Consider the following 23739-nt stretch of genomic DNA (forward strand, 5'->3'; position numbering starts at 1 on the left):
CGGGATCTTCGTTCCCCGACCTGGGATCAAACCGATGCCCACTGCATTGGGAGCACGGAGCCTTAACCACTGGACCACCAGGGAAGTCCCGGTAAATGTGTGTTGAATGAAGGTGTAAAATGGGCGATGCTGTAAGGATAAAACGATCCCATTTATGCAGCCCTGGCTCAGAGGACACAGCAACAGGCAGATGTAATTGTCATCATCCTCACTGCACTTGTCCCCTGAGCAGAACGGACAAAGGTCGACAGAGAGGTGAGAACAGGACACAGAGGGCGAGATTCTGGGCCAGGAAGGGCCAATCAGAGCTGCCCACTTGGGGGCCTCATCCAGGCCTCTGCCCTCTCTGCCTCCCCCAGGCCTCATCCAGCCCCCATTCACTGGTGAAGCACACCTCCTGCCTCAGGGCCTTTGCTCATGCAGTTTCCTCTGCTGGGGATGTCTTCCTTACCCTTCTCACCTGAGTTGCTCCTGCCCAACTTTCCCCACAGGCCCCCTCATCACCTCCTCCAGGAAGCCGTCCTGATCTCCCTGGCATGCTGGTGCCTTCTGTTCAGCTGTAGTTTTACATATGTCTGGGTCATCTGATTCTGGTCCGCCTCCCAGCTTGATGGCAGCTCCGGGAGGGCAGAGACCTCATCTGCCTGTTCATCAGCCCAGAGCACAGTGCCCGGTACCCGGCAGGCGCTCTGCAGTGTGTGCGGGTCTGCCTGGGAGGCTCTGCGCCCTCCCTGCTGGCTCGGAGGGTCCGACTCGGAGCAGCTGGGCAACGAGGGGCCACAGGAGGGCCCAGCAGAGGAGGGTCCTGGCCTGCACCCTTGTAGGGGGCCTGGGGGGGGGATGAGACCAGAGTCCACCTGTGAGGCCCACGGCACTGGACCACTAAAAATAAACTTCCCTTCTCCTGGGAGGGGTGGAGGAGGGCCACTGACGGCAGGGTGGTGGCTGTTCAGGGCATGAGGACAGAACATGAGGGTTGGAAGTGCAGGGACAGTGTCTCACGGGGCCAACACGGGGCCGGCCCCCTCCAAGTCACCCTAAGCCTTGTGAGGGGAGAGAGGGAATGAATGACACAGTGTTTCTGGGGTCACAAAGAGCTTTCTTACCCGGGACATGATTCCTTTCTCACTGCTACTCCGAGAGTCATTATTCTTCCCACCTGACAGATGAGGAACCGAGTCCCAGGGTCACCCAAGATCGGAGGCAGCCACGGGAGCCGTGTCCCTGCAGAAGCCTGGCCTCCAGGCCAGAGGACAGTGGGTGGCAATGGGACGCAGCAAACCCAAGCAAAGAATGGCTTTCCCATTTACAAGCACGTCTCATTAGTTTTGAAAGAAACAGATTTCCATACCAAATAAGGCGGTGGACTTCAGAGCCGCTGCCCACTTCACACAATTCCTTTTAAGAGTCCAGATGCAATTACACTTGGAACTTGCCTGGACTGGCCTCCCCCGGCCTCCCCACGTAAACAAGCAGCCCAGCTGGGCCCCAGCTGGCCGGCCTGGGAGAGGAGGGGAGGGTTCCCACCTCTGCCTGCTGCCAGCCCAGCCTCGGGCGTGGCCGTGACCGTCAGCATCCTCGAGCCCTCCCCCAACCCCTCCCTAAAAACAAAGGCCCCGGGAGGCCAGCTGGACCCAGCAGGGAACAATCTGAGCCCCTTCTGAGGTTCGCATGTGGCCAGGGACATGGAGCTCCTCCCGGCACAGGAGGGCTGCAGCTCCTGGGCAGGTGCAGGGGAGGCTCTATTTCTGGTTTCTCTTTAAGATGCCCACAGAGGCACCCTCCAACCCCAGTCTGGGCATCATGTGCTCCCACAGGGAAAACATTGCTCAGAATTCCCTCAGGCTCCCTGGGCCATGAGAAAGTTGGTCCAGGGCAGGGAGCTTTCCCTGGTGGCTCCTGGGAAGCCACTGCTCACCACCCCCGTCCTCACGGCCACCCCTCTGGCCCCTGCACCGCCCCCCAGGCTTTGGCTGGGTGCCCCAGGACCCTGTGGGGACTCGCCGGGGTTGGGGGAGGCTGACTCATCCTCCCGCGCGGCGCACACACCAGGCACCACGGCCGCCAATTTCCCCGCTCGGCCCAGTCCCCGGGCGAGCGCTGTGATTTTCCACTTGCGCCATCTGACTGCTATTAGGGCTGGAGAAAAGGGAATTCCTGGCTCCAGAAGCCCGCAAGGGACCCTGGGCAGATTCCGGGGTGGAAGGGGGTGTGGGGTACCACCTGGGTGGCACTGCTGTCCAGCCACCCGTTCTCCCCTCCAAAGCACCTGCACCGCCCCCTCACCGGAGCCCTCACCCTGCGGCCTCCAGGCTTTTCCATCACAGCCCCTGGGGACAATTAAAACACCAGGTGGGGACCCGCCCCTCCCAGGCCTCCGCGCCCCGAAATGCCCAGAGGGGGCCGAGGGAAAGCATCGGGCAAGTGGACAGCCTGACACTCCTCCCTCCCGGGCAGCGGGCAGCCCCACGGAGCTGCAGATTCACTGCTGGACTCGGGTCGCAGTGCTTGGGCCAACACGACGTCATCAGGCGGAGAGCTGAGGTCCCAGCGGGGCTCCGGGGGGGCTCCTGAGCGGGGCATTCCTTCCCAGAGCCTCATCCGGGCTCAGCCCCTCCTCCCCTCGTCTTCCCCGTCCCCGCCCCCCTCCTGCCGGGCCTGGAGTTGGGTTTGGGGCGGGTTACACTGCCAAAGCGTCTCCTCCAGCAGGCAGGCGAGGGCTCTCCTCCACCCCGAGCTTGCGTTTCCTGAGGCTCCAGGCAGTGCTCTGCGCTGGCCTGCTGCCCTGCTGGTGGGTGACCAGAGGTGGGCATCACGGGAAGAGCCCTCCACGAAGGGGAGGCCCCTGAGGATCAGGCCAGCAGCTGCAGGTAGCGCCGCGGTGCCCGGGGCCCAGGGGAGGGCGTCCCGGGAGCCGGGGCTGCAGGGTGAAAGCCGGGCAGGGAAGGAGAAGAAGTCAGGCACCCTCGAGGCTGGCAGCCCCGGACATCACACGGCCCCAAGCAGGAGCCCGAGACGGCAGAGCAGCGCTCTCACCGCCAGAGGAGCCCCCCAAGGCCCCAGAGTCCCAGGGTCATCGGGCCGCTTTGAGAGTCCCCGTCCTGTGTGGCAGGCCCGGGCACCCTGGTGATTGCTGACCCCCCCCCAGCTGTCCTCTGCTTCCAGCTCCTGCTCTGTCCTCCTGTGGGTGGGGGCTCCCCCTCGATCCCTCCCCACCCTCGCCAGCCATCCAAGCGTGCTTTCTGGAAGGGCAGGAAGGGGAACACCCAGCAGGCAGCACCCCAAGTGCAACAGCTCCCACCGCCGTCACGCACGCTGACAGCAGCCCCCTCCTTCCCCGGGCCGAGCTCCGGCAGCTTGGGGCCAGCCCTGGGATGGACACCGAGGGGTCAGCCTCGGCAGCCACCGGAGGTTGGGTGGCTGCGTCCCACCTTCTCCCCGGTGGGCGGTGCCTGATGGGGTGTTGGCGTTGGGTGAAGGCTGTTCGTGAGACATTTTGAAAGGTGTCCCCTGTGTCTGGGGGGAATGACAGCCACAAGCTCACCCCGTGGCCAGTGCTCTCTGACCCAGCCCAGGCGGCAGCCCCGGGACAAGGAGCGGGGCTGGGAACACCGACAGGAGAATTGGAGTCTGACGGTTGCCACCGAGGCCTCTTGGTGTAAAGTCCTGTCTAGCGGGCACCCAGGTGGGTTTGGAGCTGGGCGTGGTGGGCGGTGGTGACTTCCTGAGGCGGCAGACAGGTGGCTGGGGGCCCGTCCTTGGCCTTGTGCTTTGAGGGGAGGGTCAGCAGTGAGCTGAGCTGGCAGGTTTTTTTGTCTGCTTTAGCCCAAGCTAGTTCTGTCACACGTCAGATCCTGACGTGAGGGGCACACGCACTCACACGCACTCACGTACGTCCCATACACATGTCACACACACGTCTTTCTATGGCGCACGTGGGGTCCAGCTTGGCTTCCAGATCTCTCTGCACGGAAGTGCAGTAGCTTTTCAGATGGCCCGTGGCAGGACAGCAAGGGCTCAGACACACAGGGACACCCACACCTCGAATCAAGCACTACATGCCCAGCCCCAGTCGGACCTCACGGGCAGGCCCTAGCCAGCTGTCCTGGGGGCATGTGTGTCCTTGGGGGTCTAGCCTGGCAGAGGTGAACGGAAGAGGCTCTCAGAGTCAGGACATTCCTGGGGGCCAAGCCTGGGGCCCAGACCTAGGGGTGATGTGTGTCTGGAAGGGCGACCAAGAAGACAGAGAACGGTGGAGGAAGAGGAAGGTGGAAGGGGGAGTATCCCAGGCCAGGAGGGGTGAGGGAGAGACAGGCAGTTTGGGGGTTGCAGGCACGCGGAGAGCTTGGACAAGCCCCAGAGTGTGGAGAAGCATGAGGTCTGTCCGTGGCAATGGGGACAGTGGCCCAACTAGAGTCAAGACTGTCACGGGGGAGGGGTGGGAGGTACACAGTAATACGCACACCTCCTAGCCCCCCGCTGTCTGCAAACCCACACTGCACACGCCTCACGAGCTGGCTCACTTGTTCTCACGCATAAGCGCCGCCCCCCTCCGCGACGCGCAGCCACCTGGGGCCCCGGCGCGAGCCCCACGCCCCGCGGGGCTGCAGTCCGGGGCCGCGCCGTCCGCACCCGCGGCGCCGCCCGCTGCCGCTCCGGGCGGCCGAGGGTTAAAGAGGGGCGGGCAGTGAGCGGGGACCGCCTTCCCGCGCAGCCAATGACCGGCGCCTGCCCGGCCCCGCCCTCCCGGCCCGGGGCTGAGGGGCGCGCGCGAGGCGGCCTAGGATGGAATTCCGGGGGAGTCCGGAGGAGGAGGGGCACGGCAGCCTGTGGCCAGGCTGTGCCCCCGCAAGGCTCCTCCTCCGCTGACAGCCTCAGTTTCCCGCCTGCTCTGGGATGGGAGGGATGGGAGGGATGGGAGGAATGGGTGCTTGCGGGCGGGGGCCGAGGTCAGGTTGGGGGACCGGAGTCCATTCGAGTGCACCCGGGGCAGGCGGACCAGTGAGCTCTGCCGGAGGAGGGCGGACAGGTCTCAGGCAGGGACGCCCCCTCCCCGGCCTGTCACTACTTCTCCCAGGCCTCCCACCTGCAGTCCTGGCCGAGTCCAGCTGCCCCTGCTCCAGCCTGGAGCCGGGGCCACCATAGCGGCCTCGAGGCTGGTGCCGCCTCCAGCCCTCCTGTCTCTGCAGCCGCTCTGGTCCTGCAGGTACACAAATCGGCAAAGCTGCAGTGTGTGCGGCAGTTATAGGGTGCGCCCTGGGCAGGTGACCTCACCTCCCTGCCCTCATCACAGGGGAGTGACTACACCTGCCTCATAGCTGGTACCCAGGACCAAACAGGAGGCTGGGGTGTAAGCGAGCAGGCACTCATTGACACGGGGTTGATGGTGGTGACAGCGATGCTGATGCTAACGATCGGGGTGCCCTGCCTTCCAGGCATGTGTAGGGGAAAGACCAGACACCTTAATATGTTACAAACACAAGGCCCGGGCAAAAGCCTCCTCCTCCAGGAAGCCTCCTTGCCGGAAATGATCTTTCCTCCCCCACTCTCCTGTCTGGGACTGAACCCCTGTCCCACCCCTGGCTGGACACAAAGGTGGTGTCCAAGAAATGTGTGCAGGTAAATAAAAGATATCTCCAGAAGCCGTCTGGCTCCAGAAATCTCAGAACAAGCGGGGAAGGAGAGGGGCTTCTTCCCCAGGACGTGTCCCTAGGGTGTCAGCAGCGGGGAGAATGAGGGCCCCGGAGAAGGAGGGAGTGGTGCACACAGACGCCTCCTGCTCTGGACTCAGCAGGAAGCCTGGTGCCTCCCACAAGGCGCTGCCTCTAAGGCGGCCAGGGGATGGCTCATCAGCCTGCCCTCCAAGGGTAGGGCCCTGAGGGCCTGGGGAGGGGTCTGCGAGGGAGGGGAGAACACTGCCGCCCTCATGTGACTCTTTCTGCCTGGCCAGGTGAGTTGCGCAGGCCGGTGAGCTGTGAGCAGAGCCGTAAGGAATCTGGACTCACCAGGCCTGGGGATGGCTGGAAACTGCTCCTGGGAGACCCATCCCACCAACGGGAACAAGGCAAGTACCGCCATCAGCTCCCCGACCCGGGTCTGCAGGATGGTGTGGTGGGAGGGGGCAGACCCCGCCCAGCACCCCCTTCTCACACACACTCTGCCGCCCAGGCCCCATCCTCTAGCTCGGGACAGACAGGCGGGCAGCAGGGCCCCTCTGGGCTACGTGGCCTGGCACTGGTTACCGGTCACCTCGGATCCCCAGTGTCTTCGTCACCGGACGCCCTCGAGTCCCATCCTGTGCAGACCTTGGGGCATCTGTTACCAACTCCAGAGGCCTTGTCAGCTCTTCCCTGGGGAGATGGGGCGGTCAGCTATTTCCCATGGCCAGGCCCTGCCAGGAGGCCCTGCGAGGCTGGCTCCAAGGGGGCCCTGGTGTCACGAGCCTCCGTGGGGCTCTGGGCCACCCTGCCAGCGTCGCCCAACACCAGGGTCCGTTAGTCCCGGTTTACCCTCTGCCTCCGGGCACTAGCCATGGCTGAGAGTCTGACGACCCATCAGGCTGACCCACCCCTTCTGCCCTCCCCCGCTCCTGCCCCCTACTTCTCTGAGGCCTTTGAAAACTCTGGAATTCCCTCCTGAATCCCGGGAAAAACCCTCTCAAGTTGCAAGGACCCCTGAGTTTACCAAGATCAACCTTTGAGGAAATTTGAGGCTCACGCCAGTGTAGTAGCTTGACTGCGGTGAGTCCGGAGGTCGGGGCAGAGCCAGGACCCCAGCCCCCGGCATTTCCCCACCATGCCTGCAGCCCTGATGGTGACCACTGCAAGATGGCAGCCACAGGAGACAGAGAAGGAACTGGCTTGGGAGTCCCCAGAAATCCCCGGAGAAAAGGCAGAGCCCAGGGAGGGCACCAGGCTCCAGAGCAGGCATTGTACAAGGTGCTATGTGGCCGGGATGGCAGCCACGCGTCCAGTGACTCCCCGGCCCTCCCGCTCTGACTCTGAGGGGAGGATTGCAGACTTCTTCCAGCCTGCGAGAGGCACTGAGGGATCTGACCTGTCAGATGCAGCCCCTGCCACCCAGTTCCCTCCAGCGCTAGCGCTGGTCCTCCGTGGACTTGTTTAGACACCGGATCTTGTAAATTTCTGAGTCTGCTCCCCAGATGAGAAGAGGAAAGCTGAGTAAAGAGCGAGCTCAGGGGTTTGAGAGTTGACAGACAGACAGACAGACAGATGTGGGGTCAATAAATATATTTAGAGGATAGGATGCCGGGTAGTGACCGGGACCCCCATGCCCTGACCTTCTGGGGTTTCCCCAAAGTTTGCCGGCACCCTCCAGTCCCTGCTTGCAGGGTCCCCTTGACCGGAGCCAGGCCAGAGGTCCCTCCCTTTGTTATGGGGTGTCAGGCCCAGAGAGCAGTCTTTCGGGACCCAGCTTTCTGCCGGAGCTGGGGCCCATCTGGAAAGTAACAGAATAGTCCTGCCTCAAGAACCTTCTGGTTTGTTTTTCAGTTTTGTTTTGGGTTTTGGAGGGAGAGTCATGAGCAATGGGTACTGACACCCGGCCTTAGATTAGGGGGAGGCCAGGTTCGGGCTCTGTGGGAAAGAGTGCTGGGATGGATTAGTGATGTCTGCCGGGGTGTGGGCAGGGCAGTGACAGTGCTCTGGGCAGCCTCCGCCACTGGGGATGGGAGGTCAAAATCCACAGGCTGAGCACCGAATCCAGCTTGTAGATGTGTTATGTTTGGCCCACAGCGTGTTTTTTAAATGTCAACATTTAAAGATCAGGATAGTTTACATTACCATCTCGAGTTCTGGCTTCTCCGGGGAGAGGGAAAAGGATGAATAAGAGCCACTCAGCCCGCTGGTCCCACTGGCGCCCACCGGCTGGAGCAGGGCACCGCCGACTCGCTCAGGACGGGTGCCCTCCGGTTTGCCACTGCCCCCCCCACACTTGTCAGCTTCTTGCACGTGACCCACGTGCATGCATTTATATGCCAGCCCAGACCCTGCAGGCAAGACTGTCATTTAGCCAGATGGACTCACACGGCCAGACCAATTGTCAAAATACACAGCTCTATGAATAGCCACTGCCTCAGTGTCTCGCCCTCTAGGGACCCCCTTGGGCCAGAGCCAGATCCCTCATGATCCAGAAACCCAGAGTTTCACCCTGGCCCAGCAGGGAACCAACTCTGATTCCCCAGGTCTCTCTGATTCCACTATAGGTCTGGGTCCACTTTGGTTTTGTTTCAGTAACTTACCAGTGATTTTGTTTTTTAAAATAAATATTTTCATGTTTCAGTGTGAAAACTTGCAAGTTTTGTAACTTTGCATACACCTTCACCGATTCATTAATCGTTAGCCTGTTGCCACATGTGCTTTCCCTCTAGTATCTCTTTTTTTAAAAAATAAATCTTGATTATCTCTTGATAGGTACTTTCTTTCCCAGAGCTATTTGAAAGTAAATTGCAGACACCAAACCCCTTTGCACCCAAACAGTTTGTATCTTCTAAGAACAAGGACATAGCCACAGTACATTTTCCTCTTCAGAAAGTGTAACGTTGGTACAATACATAGTCCACGTTCCCATTTCCCAGTCATCCCCCTAATAGCCTCTATAGTGATGGTTAGATCCACTCTACAATCCACGCTTACAGCCCTGCGTTAATTAGTCAGGTCTCTTTAGTTTCCTTCGATATGGAAAGCTTCCTCAGTTTTTCTTTATCTTGCACAACATGTACATTTTCTGGCCGGTGGACCACCCGGTACCTTCTGGCCGATGGACCACCGGGTACCATCGGTACCCGGGACCGATGCTTTTCACCATTTTTACTATCACTCCTGTAGGCTGTGAGCTCCAGACTCTGGGGCACAGCATGGCAGCACTATGTCAGATCAAGGGTGTCTCTGCTCCAGCTGGAGCCCATTCATTGCTCCAGAGCCACGTCTGTAATCAGGACCAACACACCTGGGCTCAGCTGCAGGTTTGGGGGCGGAGCCCAGCACACCTGGATGCAGGTGCGGGTTTGGGGATGGAGCCCAGCCAGTATCACCGCGTGTCTCCCCTCCACGCCTGCGCAGATGTGTCCGGGAGTGAGCGAGGCCCCGGAGCTCTACGGCCGCGGCTTCCTGACCATCGCGCAGATCGCCATGCTGCCACCGCCAGCCGTCATGAACTACATCTTCCTGCTTCTCTGTCTGTGCGGCCTGGTGGGCAACGGGCTGGTCCTCTGGTTTTTCGGCTTCTCCATCAAAAGGAGCCCCTTCTCCATCTACTTTCTGCACTTGGCCAGCGCGGACGTCGGCTACCTCTTTAGCAAGGCCGTGCTCTCCATCCTGAACACGGGGGGCTTCCTGGGCTCGTTTGCCGACTACGTCCGCGCGGTGTCCCGGATCCTGGGGCTCTGCATGTTCGTCACCAGCGTGAGCCTCCTGCCAGCCGTCAGCTCAGAGCGCTGCCTGTCGGTCATCTTCCCCTCCTGGTACTGGCGCCGTCGGCCCAAGCGCCTGTCGGCTGTGGTGTGCTCGCTGCTCTGGAGTCTGTCACTCCTGGTCACCAGCATCCACAGCTACTTCTGCGTGTTCCTGGGCCGCCAGGCGTCTGGGCCGGGCTGCGGGCACGTGGACACCTTCCTGGGCATCCTGCTGTTCCTGGTCTTCTGTCCGCTCATGGTGCTGCCCTGTCTGGCGCTCGTCCTGCACGTGGAGTGCCGGGCCCGGCGGCGCCAACGCTCGGCCAAGCTCAACCACGTCATCCTGGCCATGGTCTCGGTTTTCCTCGTGTCCTCCATCTACTTAGGGATCGACTGGTTCCTATTCTGGGTCTTCCAGATCCCGGCCCCCTTCCCCGAGTACGTCACCGACCTGTGTATCTGCATCAACAGCAGCGCCAAGCCTGTCGTCTACTTCCTGGCCGGCAGGGACAAGTCACAGCGGCTGTGGGAGCCCCTCAGGGTGGTCTTCCAGCGGGCCCTGCGAGACGGGGCCGAGCCGGGGGAGGCGGGGGGCAGCACGCCCAACACGGTCACCATGGAGATGCAGTGCGCCTCGGGGAATGCCTCGTGAGAGGCCAGCTGCTGGAGGGGAGGCGGCGGCCAGCTGGAGTGGCCTCCAGAGACCCTTTGCAGGAGTCAGGAGTTGGGCAGCAGCCCCGGGGCCCGAGTGCAAGGAGAAAAATCTGCTCCCCGCCCGCGTGCCGCCTTCTCCCGGGGCAGAGGCTCTGGGCGTGGCCGAGAGACAGAAGAGCCACTTCCAAACAGACCCCGTGGCCTCACCAGGCTCCCCCCAGCTATCCTCCTTCCGTGACCCACTGCAGAAGTTGCCCCCGGGCGGTGGGCCGGGTGTGGGGCTCCTCCCCGCCCCAGGATGGCCAGGAAAGGAGAGGAGGGGGTCACGCAGCCCATCCACCTCCTGCCCCATCAGCCAGCCCTCCTGAGAACAGCAGCCCATCGCCCATCGGGCCAGCATCTTTGTCCTGCTGTTGGGACACCTGCTGTCTCCTTTCTGCCCTGTCAAGGCAAGGGTGCTACCTGGGAGACGCTTCTCCTTAACCCGCCTGGGAGCCCAGGCTTTCTGCACATGACGTTCCCTTTGGCGGCCGAAATGGGGGAGCCTCTGGCACGGCAAGTGCCTGGACGCAGGAAAAGCCGTCAGCTGGCTTGAGTGGCTCACTCTCATTCTGACTCCATGCCAGCCGGCATGTCTGAGCTGCCGTCCGCCTGGTCTGAGGGGCTCCGGAAAGCCGTCCAGGCAGTCTCCGGGCTATAGCCCCACCCAAAAGTGGGCACTGGCTCTACGTGGCCACCTCAGCCCACCTACAAGCACGGTGGCCCAGTCTGATGAAAGATAATACGTGTATATCAATAAACGTTTTCTATCTCGCAGCGAGGAAGGCTTCCTGCCCTCTGTCCTGTCTGTGATCTTGTTCTCACAGTGAGGACCCCACTGGCATCCGAAGCCCAGACGGGCAGCCTTTCCACGCCGCCCCCCGTGCAGCCCGCTCTGTACCCCAGTTCCCGTGCCGCCTCTCCCGGCTGGCCGGTCTACACATCGGCGTGCTCCCTCTCCTGCTAGGGTGTCCACTCCTCTGCCGGAGGGAGCTTGGTCCCCACGCGACGCTCTGTTGGCTAACCCCCATGCACTTTTCACCCATCCAGGGCCGCCCCACTCCCCCTGGGAACCTTAGTTTTCATCACACCTACTGGGTTCTAGGCTCTCTGCTGGCTACTAATACAGTCCCTGCCCATGAAGAACACAGTGTGCGGGCTTCCTTGGTGGCGCAGTGGTTGAGAATCCGCCTGCCGATGCAGGAGACACGGGTTCGAGCCCTGGTCCGGGAAGATCCCACACGCTGCGGAGCAACTAAGCCCGTGCACCACAATTACTGAGCCTGCGCTCTAGAGCCCGCAAGCCACAACTGCTGAAGCCCGCATGCCTAGATCCCGTGCTCCGCAACAAGAGAAGCCACCGCAATGAGAAGCCCGTGCACTGCAACGAAGAGTAGCCCCAACTAGAGAAAGCCCACGCACAGCAACAAAGACCCAACGCAGCCAAAAATAAATAAATAAATAAGTTTAAATAATAATAATAATAATAAAAGAACACAGTGTGTCCACACAGAGACCCCCGGGGTAGCTGCTGCATCCTCAGCGATATTGCACCCCCTGCCCCACCCAGAACTCTCTGTCCTAAGCTCTCTGAGGCAGGGCTGGCGTCCCTGTGCCTGTCACTTCCCGAACCCCAGCCATAGGCTGAAGCCCCTCCCAGGAGACAGCCTCCAGTAGAGCCGGGCCAGACGGCTCCCTGGCCAGAGCCTCGCCTCCGGCAGCCCCAGGAACAGGCCCATCTTGGGCTCCTGATGCCCAGCCTGGGACCCCCGCCACTTTGGGGGAAGACCTGGGAAAACTGCTCACTGCATAGGCCCGGGGAGAGACCAGGGCAGGGGCGTCCGGGGTCCAGGGCAGGAGCAGGGCGCCCCTCTTCTGTGGAGAGCCAGGAGATGGCAGGGCGGGCAGGGCGGCTGACGGAGGGAACTGCCCGTCCAGGAGGCAGTACCGCCTGGTGGCTGGCATTCTGCCTGCAGAGCACTGGTGATCGCGGAGAAGGACTGCAGCACCACCGTCGGGCCGGCTGACCCCCAAGTGCATTGCCCTGACGACCAGGGCCCGGCAGCCCGGCTCCCTTTGCTCACAGCCCCAGCTGCTGCCCCAGCAAGGCCACCGCTCTGTGTGGTCCAGTGGCGAAGTTTCCAGGAGCTTCGGGTGATGAAGCCGGGGTGCCCACCCGCCCCTTTCCCAGCCCCTGGGGTGCACCCTCCCCAGCCTCTCCTCCACACACCAGTCAGAGAATCCCGGGAAAGCAGAGTTGGAGGCCACCACAGCTGACACTTCTGGGGACTCGAGAAACCAAGTGGGGTCCTGACGACGCGTGTCAGGGGGTGGGGTCGGGACCACTGGCTGGAAAGCTCCCAGAGGTGCAGGCCTCCCTCCACACGGCGGAACGGCTTTCCAGGCCTGCAGGTGCCCCAGGGGGCCATCCAAGGCCTGGTTCCTTGGGGCGCAGTGCATCCCAGCCCCTGGGGTTCCCCTCTTCCTCAGGAGCCCCAAGCCCCCCGTGGGGAGCTGACCCCCACCCGGCAGCTCGACGGCGCCTTCCTGCCTCTGCCGCGGCTCAGAACCCAGGCCCGGTGGGTGGGTGGGCAGCCCTCACCAACTAACAGGGCCTGGAGGTCAGGACAGGGCTGGGCCTTGTATGAACGTACACGTGCCCCTGGCAGACGCTAAGCCCAGAAGGGCGGGGGCCGAACTCCAGGAATGGGGCCTCTCCCGGCCCCGGGACCTTTCTCCCTGAAGTCTTGCTAGGAAGTCAGGCCTCTGCTCCTTTCTGCCACTCCAGCCCCCGGGCAGCGTCCAGGCACAACCTGCCCACGCCCTGACCACCTCGCTTCTGTGCTAGTGGTTCTGTGCTGCTGGTGGGGAAAAGGCCCACATACCCACAAGCAGAAGCCTCAGGCCCTCGACCACTTTCCTCCTCCCTCCTTTGGTATTTAATTACTGAAGGGGCCACGGAGCCCACTGCAGGGGTGGGGTGATGCGCCTCTGCTATCCCCACGCCCCTATAACGGCATATCCGGGGCCCCCCCCCGTGGTGACCAAAAGCCTCCTTCTTCCTGGGTGTCCCATAAAGGCAGGAAGTCAAGGGTCCCCAAACATCACAGATTTCCACCCTGAAACTGCCTGGGGCAAGGGCTCTAGCCATTCTCCTTTGACACCTGCTGGTCAACAGGGTCATAGAATCGTGATTCGGGGAGTGAAGTCCCGTACCTACCAGGCAGCTTCTAGGCGGCTGGACAAAGAAACAACACTTGTTCCCCCGTCCCCCAACGGGACATGAGGGAGGGGAGAGCCACAGGCAGGACAGAGCTCTCCACGTTTTCATACTTCCTGTCACCGCTGTCTCTACAGACGTGAGCAAGTGGGGAAACACACTCTTAGGTACACACGGGATACACACGGTCAAACCTGGAAAGCCAGAGCCAGCCTCAGGGAGGCCAGGGACCGCCACCCATGAGCCGTGGGACCTCGGTCTGCGGTGGCTCCGCGTCGCACACACTACAGTCAGGGCGCAGGGCGGCCACTGAAAGAGGGACATTCTCGGGAAGAGCCAGTACCAGCACTGCTCATCAGGGCAATGACTGTCATTTCTTGACGACCTACTATGCTCAGTGGGCCCTGGGCTGAGAGCTCCACGTGCGAATCTCATTTAATCTTCAGGACAGGGCTCTGCAGTACAGACTACCAGCGGCCGTGGTGGACACCAGTGCTTACAAATGGCGTTCCTCGTCCAAGGGGGACGGCCCTGGCTAGAGCCCCAGGCATCATCAGGCACAGTGGTTTCTTGTTTCCCTGGAAGCTCAGGCCTCTCACCTCTGTGCTTCCCATCAGCAAAGCACTGGGAGTTGGGGTTCTGGGGTGATGCATGAAGTAGACAGGGCAAGCCCTTCGCCGCCCGAGGACGCCCTGGACCGGCCTTGTTGGATTACACAGTCAATAGAGACCAAAGGAGAGGACAGCCCGGTTTCAGGCTGTAGATGTCTGGAATGGATTGGGGGATGGGAAGGCATGCGTGTTCAACAGACGGCACAGTGAACAGCCTGGAAGCTGATACCTCTTCTGTCTCTTCTTCCATCCTAATAAGAGGAAATGGAATGCCTCTCTGGCATCCGCCCAGCTTTCCTGAATATCCTGCCAGTATGGTTTTGAGATAACTTGGGGTTTATATTGCATGCCAGAATTTTGCAGCCCAAGATCTTTTCTGCACAGCTTGGTTCAGAACCCTCAGACAAGAAGATTCCTCTGTCTAGGGAACCAAAGGCTTCCTCTAGAAGGCGAGACAGAGGGATGGGTCCATTTAGGGTCCAGCCTCTCAGTGCTTGGGAGGAAGCTCCAGCCCAAGGAAGTGTGCCCTTAAGCAGGTTGGCTACAAGGCTGGGGAGCTCTGCAAATGTGCTGCAGAATCTTCTCAGGACAACTGAGAACATGAGTACAAAAATATTACATTCTCAGCCAGTGGGGGCTGGAGAGTAGCCAGTAGGGGTTTGGAGAAAACAACAGGACACAGTTCACAAAATTAAAACTCATGGAAAACTCTGCTTCAGTGAGTCAGAATGCCAGCGCCAAGTTTCCTGGCAACTCAGAAGAAGCCTTCCCTAATCAGGCAGATTTTTTTTTTTAAATCTTTGTAATTGATTTAATGGCGGTCTAATTGATATACAATAAGATACATCCATTTAATATGTAGCTCAATGATCTTTGACACATGTGTATATGCTCATGTCATCACCAAATCAATACACAGAATGCTTCCAACCCCCAGAGAAGAACATTTCCATCACCTCCCCCAAAGTTTCCTGAGGCATCCAGCCTGTCCTCCCGCCTCTGCCCCCACCCTGAGGCAACCACTCATCTTTGCTTTATGCCAGTCTAAATTCTAGATTACAGATTAGTTTCATAAGCAGATATTTTTATCAGCCAGGACTTTTGGTGACAAGTCACAGAAACCCCAGTTGAATCTAGTTTTGGTGGAGGGGTGGGTGGTATAGGTGGAGTGTATGCATGTGTTTGAGGGAATTCACTGACTCACATACCAGGAAAGTTCCAGCGAGCGTGGACTACTCTTCATTGCGGTGTGTGGGCTTCTCATTGCAGTGGCTTCTCTCGCTGTGGAGCACAGGCTCTAGGCACATGGGCTTCAGTAGTTGTGGCACGTGGGCTCAGTAGTTGTGGTTCGAGGGCTCTAGAGCGCAGGCTCAGTAGTTGTGGCGCACGGACTTAGTTGCTCCGTGGCATGTGGGATCTTCCTGGACCAGGGATGGAACCCGTGTCCCTTGCATTGGCAGGCGGATTCTTAACCACTGCGCCACCAGGGAAGCCCCCAGAAGTGATTTTCAATTCAGACATAGCTGGATCTGGGCCCCGAATGATGTTCCCTCAGCTATTTTTCTTTTCTCCGTTTCTCATCTCTGCTTTTATCTGCACTGCCTTTATTCCCAGTGAATCAACTCAACAGCAGGTGACTAGCAGTTCCTGGTTTATATTCGACAAATTCAGCAATCCCAGCAGAAAGAGAGCATCCCTTTCCTGATAATTCTGGCAGAGGCCCCAACCATCACGCTCACTGGCCAGGCCCCAGGCACCAGCCCTCTCCTGGAGCGGGGGGCAGACTGGGGAGGAAGGAGGATGCCCACCTCACCAAAACCCAGCAGGCTTAGAGCGGGGAAGAGGTGAGCTCAAACAAAAAGCACGAAAAGGAGATGCTAGCAGGCAAAGTGGCAGCCGTGGGCCACATTCCACCACCCACACACCCACTTCTTTCCCTGTATTGATATGATTTTATAACATTCCTACCCCAAATCTGTAGCTATATTATTCACAGCAGAAAATGCACTTCCCTCTCTCCCCAAGAAGAGAGACAATCCAAAGTCAGTTCTGGGGGCTGATACCCCAGCACCGAGCCCAGGATCTGTGGGCCATTTGCATCTCTCTCCATCAGATCCAGAGGTACTTCCCAATCCTAGCGATGGGTACCATCCCTCCAACCCAAATGAAGATGGCCACTCTCAAGACACACAATTCACAGTGGACAGGAGAAAGGAAATAACTATGATTTTTTTTTTAAATCCCATTTGGAAAAGGAGAGAACAGAAACAGCACACAACGGCAGCGGTCCATAGCATATTCTACGCCGGACAGGAAGTAGTAAGGACTGGCAACGAGGCAGGTTCTTGATTGGCCAGTAAGCATGGTCGCCAGAATCCAAGATGGCCCCCAACAGTCCACCTCGTGTATCCACAGACTTGTGTAGTCCCAGCTCCTGAGTGTGGGCTGGACCAGGTAACTTGCTTCTAACCAACAGAATGGAGCAAAGATGATTAGGCTCCATGAGATTGTGACTCCCAACTTGTGAACAGACGCTCCCCCCAGCTGGCGTTGAGGAAGGAAGCTGCTGTGTTGCAAGCTGCCATACTGGGGAGAGCCCGACAGCAAGGGGCTGAGTGTAGCTTCTGACCAACAGCCGGCAACACACTGAGGCCTTCAGTCCAACAGTCCGCAAGGAACTTCATCCCGCCAACACCTGTGGAAGTCTGGAAGCAGGTAAGACGCCTCCAGAGACCACTTCCTGTTGGTCCCACAGGACGAGCCGTTGCCGCCAGCTCTGGGCAGTGCTGCCCTCTGGACGCCTTCATGGCGCTTGGTTTCTTTGCTTTCGGTCAGTTCCGTGAGCTGTTAACCAAGCCCAGATGCCTTGCTGAGTCACTCTCCTTGAATCTAAATTCAGGTCCGTGGAATTCTAGCCCTTGGGCACAGTTCTGGGCTCAGGCATCCCTCTGGCCTCAGCTGAATGACCTCTGTGAGACCTCAGAGCCCTGAAAACTAGCGCGCCGGGAGTAGGCAGCAGAGCTGACCTGCCTCCCGGGCAGAACGTGGGGCTTCCTCCTGGTCATCCCACCGGGACACTCAGGTCACCTGAGGAGACTGCCCAGGTCTCCAGCTAACAGGTGGCAGAACTCGGACTTGAAACAAGGTCCTGGAGGCCAGGCCCCGTGCTTCCTCCCCCCCGAGCCTTCCCCAAGCAGAGCGCTGGGAGAGGACATCAGCCAGAGCACCTCCACGTGGATGTACTGGCCTCTCTCAGCCCACAAGGGCCCCCATTCCCTCCAGAGCCCCACGCTACCCCCCACCGATGGGGCCGCTGATGCTCTGAGGTCGCCTCGGCCATCCCAGTCGGCCTTCAGCAGGGGGGGCATTGTCGGGAGGGCGTAGGAGAGGGGTGACCCTCCCATCGCTCCTCATGGGTGCCCAGTCTCATGCTCCATTCCCCTGCAGCCCAGCCGTCCCCCAGGTGGGGAGCTGGGGAGGCCACGCCTGGCCAGGCCCATTAGCCCCTAGCTGGCTCCTCTGCAGGCCTCCCAGGGGGTGAGGCCTGTGCCATTCGTGCATTTATACCTCAAGCTCCCCTTCCCGCTTCTCAGAGGGAGCCGGGGGAAGGTTCTCTGGGGGCCCCAGGGACCGGGCGCCTCTGAGGCCAGGGTGGGGGGCAGCAGAAGACAGTTCAGAGCATCCCTGCTGAGCCGGGACGGGGGCAGGAGAGACTTGGGGCCTTGGGGCAAAGGGGTGCTGCCGAGATCCAAGCACCAGAGCGAGGAGGGGGCTGCCACCTTCCCTGAAGGACTGAGCGTCACGTCGGGGAACCAGGGGAGCAGCCCCTGGTTTCTACTCTCCGGGTGGAAGCAGGAGGCCACGCCAGTGACAGGTGATCCCCTGCTAGCCCCAGGTAAGCGTGCAGCCCTGCCAGGTGCAGCTGGATGACGTGGGCAAGTGTTTCAGCTTCTCCAAGACCTCATCTCCTAAAAAAACGAACTAGTGAAGACTACCTTTAAAGTATTTAAAGGGGTGACGAGTGCTTACCACCCTCTGGGGTGCCTGCCACTTGGAGAGCCGCCAGCGATGGTGATAGCAGAGCCAGGACAAAGGTGAGACAGGCAGGTACCATGGGGAAGACGATTTAAGGAGAAGACATACAATTCGTTTTTGAAGGATCAGCTTATGAAACAACCAGGTGATTTATTCTCATTTATGTAAAAAAAATGTGTATGTAAATGCACAGAAAAAAACCTTCAAGGATATAATCGCACAGTAAATGGTGATACCCAGGGCAAAACCTTCTTTCTTCTTTACCATTTGAATCTTTAAAAATAAGACTGTTGGGGCTTCCCTGGTGGCGCAGTGGTTGAGAGTCCGCCTGCCGATACAGGGGACGCGGGTTCGTGCCCCGGTCCGGGAAGATTCCACATGCCGCGGAGCAGCTGGGCCCGTGAGCCATGGCCACTGAGCCTGCGCGTCCGGAGCCTGTGCTCCGCAACGGGAGAGGCCACAACAGTGAGAGGCCCGCATACCGCAAAAAAAATAAAATAAAAAATAAGACTGTTTGGGTATCTAATCTATGTAAATTTTGTATAGGCGTAAAGTACAAGAAGAAATGGACGGCAGCATGAGAGTAGTGGGAAATAACACATTTCCGTAAGTCTTTCGTGGAATAGATAAAAATTCACACAAGCCTTTCGAGGACAGGAAGATGAACGCTAACTCGTAGATCCTATATTTTAAACTATCAACAAGCCGCGAGTGAGCATTTACTCCTGCAGGGACTGTGCTGGGGACCAGGGGGCCGTGGAGAGGGATCAAGTTGGACTCAGGCCGGCCTGGGGGGCAGACACGTCAGCTGAACTAGTGTGTAAGGGAAGGAGGGCGAGGGTGTCTGGGGAGCACACAGCATAGCACTGAGTCTAGGGGCCACTCCACATTTATTGAGTGCCCACTGTGTGCCGGGACCTGACTCAGGGGTAACCAAGATACAAACTCCCCCTGCTGTACAGGGGACCTCACTTCGGTGAAGCCAGGCATTAACAGCAAGCCGTGTACATATTGTTTACTTTTATTTGGAAGTATTCATCATTCATTATTTCCTTTCATTGGTGCATTTGTCTGCTCAGCTGCCATAACAAAATACCTCAAACAGAGGGCATTAAAAGAGCAGACATTTATTTTCTAACAGTTGTGGAGGCTGGAAGCCTGAGATCAAGATGCCAGACAATTCTGTGCCAAGTGATGGCTCTCTTCTTGGCTTGCAGACCGCCGCCTTCTCACTGTCTTCACATGGCAGAGGGGTGGGGGACAGGGAGGTGGGGAGAGAGAGAGAGAGAGAGAGCGCGCTCTGGCATCTCTTCTTAAAAGGACACCACTCCTACTAGATTAGGGTCCCACCCGTATGACCTCATTTAATCTTAATTATCTCCCTGAAGGCCCTGCTCCAAATACAGTCACATTGGGGATTAGGGTTTCAACAGATGAATTTGGGGGGCGACACCATTCAGCCCTCTTTTTTTCCCTCAGTCCCAATATTTGATCTCCCTTCTATTTTCGCTGAAAGAGAAGATACCTTAAAAAGAGCAGCTGCATCTTCCCACCTCGTGTCCTGCACCCATGGCTGGACTCTCCGCTCCCCTCTGGGCTGACAGCCCAGCTCCCAGCCGGGCCAATCCCTGGGCTGTACCCGGTCCTATGGGCTCTCACCTCCCCCAGGACCCCTTCCTGTAGCTTTCCTGATCATCAGCTTCCCCCGCTCTGCTGAATCACACCCATCTGCATACAAACAGGCAATAACATCCTTCTTTTAAAATAAGTAAAACCAGGGACTTCCCTGGCGGTCCAGTGGTTAAGACTCTGCGCTTCCACTGCAGGGGTACGGGTTCAATCCCTGGTCGGGGAACTAAGATCCCACATGCCGTGCGGCGCAGCCAAAATAATAATAATAAAATAAAGTGAGTAAAACCTCTGCCTCCAAGTCTCATTTCTCTGCCCTCCCCACCCACCTACCCATTATGTCAAATCCCTTCAAAAAGCCACCCGCGCTCCCTGACTCCACCGCTGGCCCCTCAGTGCGTTCGGGGGGTCTCTGCTGCTGATTGCCGCCCCCTTGGAGGGGTCTTCTGGAACCGCCAGCCCCTCCCACCCCTGCCCACTCTACCCCTTCCTCCTGCTCTGTTATCTGTGAGAGTCCGATGAACACTCCTGCATAACCGCGGTCACGGTCTCTGTGACAGTTACCGCGTCAGAAGCTGTGTTCTTGCTGACCTACCACTTCCCCTCAGAACCTCAACCCCAGGAGAGAAGCAAGTGTCTGTCTTCTTGTCACTAGCACCCCCAGGACCTGGAGTAGCTTTGGCTCCGTCTGCCCTCAGTCAGCGTTTGCAGGGTGGATACCTGACGAATGCTAGGAAGAAGCAGGCAGGGGCAGGTGGGGTGGGAGGTGTCGGCCCGTGTGCATCTCCCCCCTCCCCACTCAGCAGGGGCAGGACCCTGTCCTCCCCTCCTGGAAGAGCGGCCCAGCCCAGCTCACTCTGTGTGGCTTGAGTGGATGTGTGTTCACGGAGCCCTGTGGGCAGCAGCCCAGCAGCAGTGGCCTAGGATGGTGGAGGGGTCCCGCTGGCTGGAGAGAGGCCGGGGGAGTGCCCGTCTGAGCCCTGGGAGGAGGCTCCTTCGATCCTTCAGGGCACCCCCTCCACCTGGCCTTTCCCAGCTGCCCTCGGACCTCAGTACCTCCCAGCCCCACCCAGCCTCCGAATCCCCACTTTGTTAGTTACCCCCCATCCCCAGTCCATCTCCGTACCCGGCGGCCGGTGTAACTGTCTAACTGTGTATTCCCTACCTCCTGCCAACCGTGAGTTCTGTGAGGACGGGCTCTGTCCATCAGAGTCATTGTTGTACATGTGTTCTGTGTGTGCACGTGTACACGTATATACATGTCTGGGCATGTTGTGTGTGCGCACATGTACCATGTGTGTCTGTGTATTGCTATGATTATATATGTATTTGTATGTTGTCTGTATGTATATGTGCTATTATATGTGTTTGCCATATGTTTATCTATATGTATATGTGCTATTGTATATGTGTATGTCGTATGTTTATATTGATATATGACCCGTGCTGTGTGTGCTGTATGTAGGTATATGCTGTGTGTGCACGTGTATGTATATATGCTATTATATGTTTGCCATATGTTTATCTATATGTATATGTGCTATTGTATATGTGTATGTCGTATGTTTATATTGATATATGACCCGTGCTGTGTGTGCTGTATGTAGGTATATGCTGTGTGTGCACGTGTATGTATATATGCTATTATATGTTTGCCATATGTTTATCTATATGTATATGTGCTATTGTATATGTGTATGTCGTATGTTTATATTGATATATGACCCGTGCTGTGTGTGCTGTATGTAGGTATATGCTGTGTGTGCACGTGTATGTATATATGCTATTATATGTTTGCCATATGTTTATCTATATGTATATGTGCTATTGTATATGTATATGTCGTATGTTTATATTGATATATATATGACCTGTGCTGTGTGTGCTGTATGTAGGTATATGCTGTGTGTGCACGTGTATGTATATATGCTATTATATGTTTGCCATATGTTTATCTATATGTATATGTGCTATTGTATATGTATATGTCGTATGTTTATATTGATATATATATGACCTGTGCTGTGTGTGCTGTATGTAGGTATATGCTGTGTGTGCACGTGTATGTATATATGCTATTATATGTTTGCCATATGTTTATCTATATGTATATGTGCTATTGTATATGTGTATGCCGTATGTTTATATTGATATGTGACCCGTGCTGTGTGTGCTGTATGTAGGTATATGCTGTGTGTGCACGTGTATGTATATATGCTATTATATGTTTGCCATATGTTTATCTATATGTATATGTGCTATTGTATATGTGTATGTCGTATGTTTATATTGATATATGACCCGTGCTGTGTGTGCTGTATGTAGGTATATGCTGTGTGTGCACGTGTATGTATATATGCTATTATATGTTTGCCATATGTTTATCTATATGTATATGTGCTATTGTATATGTATATGTCGTATGTTTATATTGATATATATATGACCCGTGCTGTGTGTGCTGTATGTAGGTATATGCTGTGTGTGCACGTGTATGTATATATGCTATTATATGTTTGCCATATGTTTATCTATATGTATATGTGCTATTGTATATGTGTATGCCGTATGTTTATATTGATATATATATGACCCGTGCTGTGTGTGCTGTATGTAGGCATATGCTGTGTGTGCACGTGTATGTATATATGCTATTATATGTTTGCCATATGTTTATCTATATGTATATGTGCTATTGTATATGTGTATGCCGTATGTTTATATTGATATATATGTGACCCGTGCTGTGTGTGCTGTATGTAGGCATATGCTGTGTGTGCACGTGTATGTATATGTGCTATTATATGTTTGCCATATGTTTATCTATATGTATATGTGCTATTGTATATGTGTATGCCGTATGTTTATATTGATATATATGTGACCCGTGCTGTGTGTGCTGTATGTAGGCATATGCTGTGTGTGCACGTGTATGTATATGTGCTATTATATGTTTGCCATATGTTTATCTATATGTATATGTGCTATTGTATATGTGTATGCCGTATGTTTATATTGATATATATATGACCCGTGCTGTGTGTGCTGTATGTAGGCATATGCTGTGTGTGCACGTGTATGTATATATGCTATTATATGTTTGCCATATGTTTATCTATATGTATATGTGCTATTGTATATGTGTATGCCGTATGTTTATATTGATATGTGACCCGTGCTGTGTGTGCTGTATGTAGGCATATGCTGTGTGTGCACGTGTATGTATATGTGCTATTATGTATGTATATGTGTTCTCTCTATATAGAACTCTGTAACTGGCACATAGTATACATTTGTTAAATATTATTTAAACTTGTGCTGAACCTAAAGGAAAGACTTCTGACTGTAGCCACAAGGCACCTTTGGAGGTTGGTATCTGTGTGACATAGTACCACACTCTCACTGTGGCTACAAAGAAATGTGGGAGAAAACAATCTCCTCCCACCCACCCACATAGAATACAGAGCTGAAAGATGAAAGACGGGAAGGGAAATCTCCAGGTGCCCCAGGAAACTGGCAACTAGAGCTGACGCCAACGGCCCAAGGTACATCAGACAGGCAGAGGCTCCAGGGGGCAGGAGCTAGGTGGGGCTGGGGCGAGGAAGGGGAGAGGGGCTGAGAGGTAGCCTTGGGGCAAAATAAGGAGGAGAGAGCTTGATCAGGGGGAACTCCATGAGGCCAGAACCTGGGAGGACCCCGCTGCCTAAAGAAAGCAATGTCCACCCCAATGTCTTTAGGACCTTCTCCCTGCCTTAGGGAGAAGGGGAAGGGAAGGGGGCTGGGTGGACACCAATTCGAGTAACCAAAGCCCCAAATTTGTACCATTCACAGGTGTAGAATCTGAATTTACACCAAATCTCCAAGCCAAGAAATTCAGGGGCTTCCCAGGTGGCGCAGTGGTTAAGAATCCGCCTGCCAATGCAGGGAACACAGGTTCGAATCCTGGTCCAGGAAGATCCCACATGCCGCCGAGCAACTAAGCCCGTGCACCACAATTACTGAAGCCCTGAGCTCTAGAGCCCGCGAGCCACAACTACTGAAGCCCGCACGCCTAGAGCCTCTGTTCTGCAACAAGAGAAGCCACCGCAATGAGAAGTCCACGCACCACAACCAAGGATACCCCCACTCGCCACAACTAG

The 23739-nt window shown here is 56.8% G+C and overlaps 1 protein-coding gene and 1 long non-coding RNA gene across 2 annotated transcripts; both read left to right on the plus strand.

Annotated features, from left to right (window-relative positions):
• Positions 1-2685: 2685 nt before the first annotated feature.
• On the plus strand, positions 2686-8309 carry LOC132525543 (uncharacterized). The gene is made up of 2 exons (XR_009542288.1): positions 2686-2870; positions 5951-8309. It is a non-coding gene; the product is annotated as an uncharacterized LOC132525543 (long non-coding RNA).
• A 502-nt stretch (positions 8310-8811) lies between these two features.
• On the plus strand, positions 8812-10886 carry MRGPRF (MAS related GPR family member F). The gene has a single exon (XM_060158304.1). The coding sequence runs from the start codon at positions 9012-9014 to the stop codon at positions 10062-10064; it is 1053 nt and encodes a 350-aa protein (XP_060014287.1). The 5' UTR covers positions 8812-9011; the 3' UTR covers positions 10065-10886.
• Positions 10887-23739: the final 12853 nt, after the last annotated feature.

This window comes from Lagenorhynchus albirostris, chromosome 9, assembly GCF_949774975.1.
Source record: "Lagenorhynchus albirostris chromosome 9, mLagAlb1.1, whole genome shotgun sequence".
NCBI classification, from domain to species: Eukaryota; Metazoa; Chordata; class Mammalia; order Artiodactyla; family Delphinidae; genus Lagenorhynchus; species Lagenorhynchus albirostris.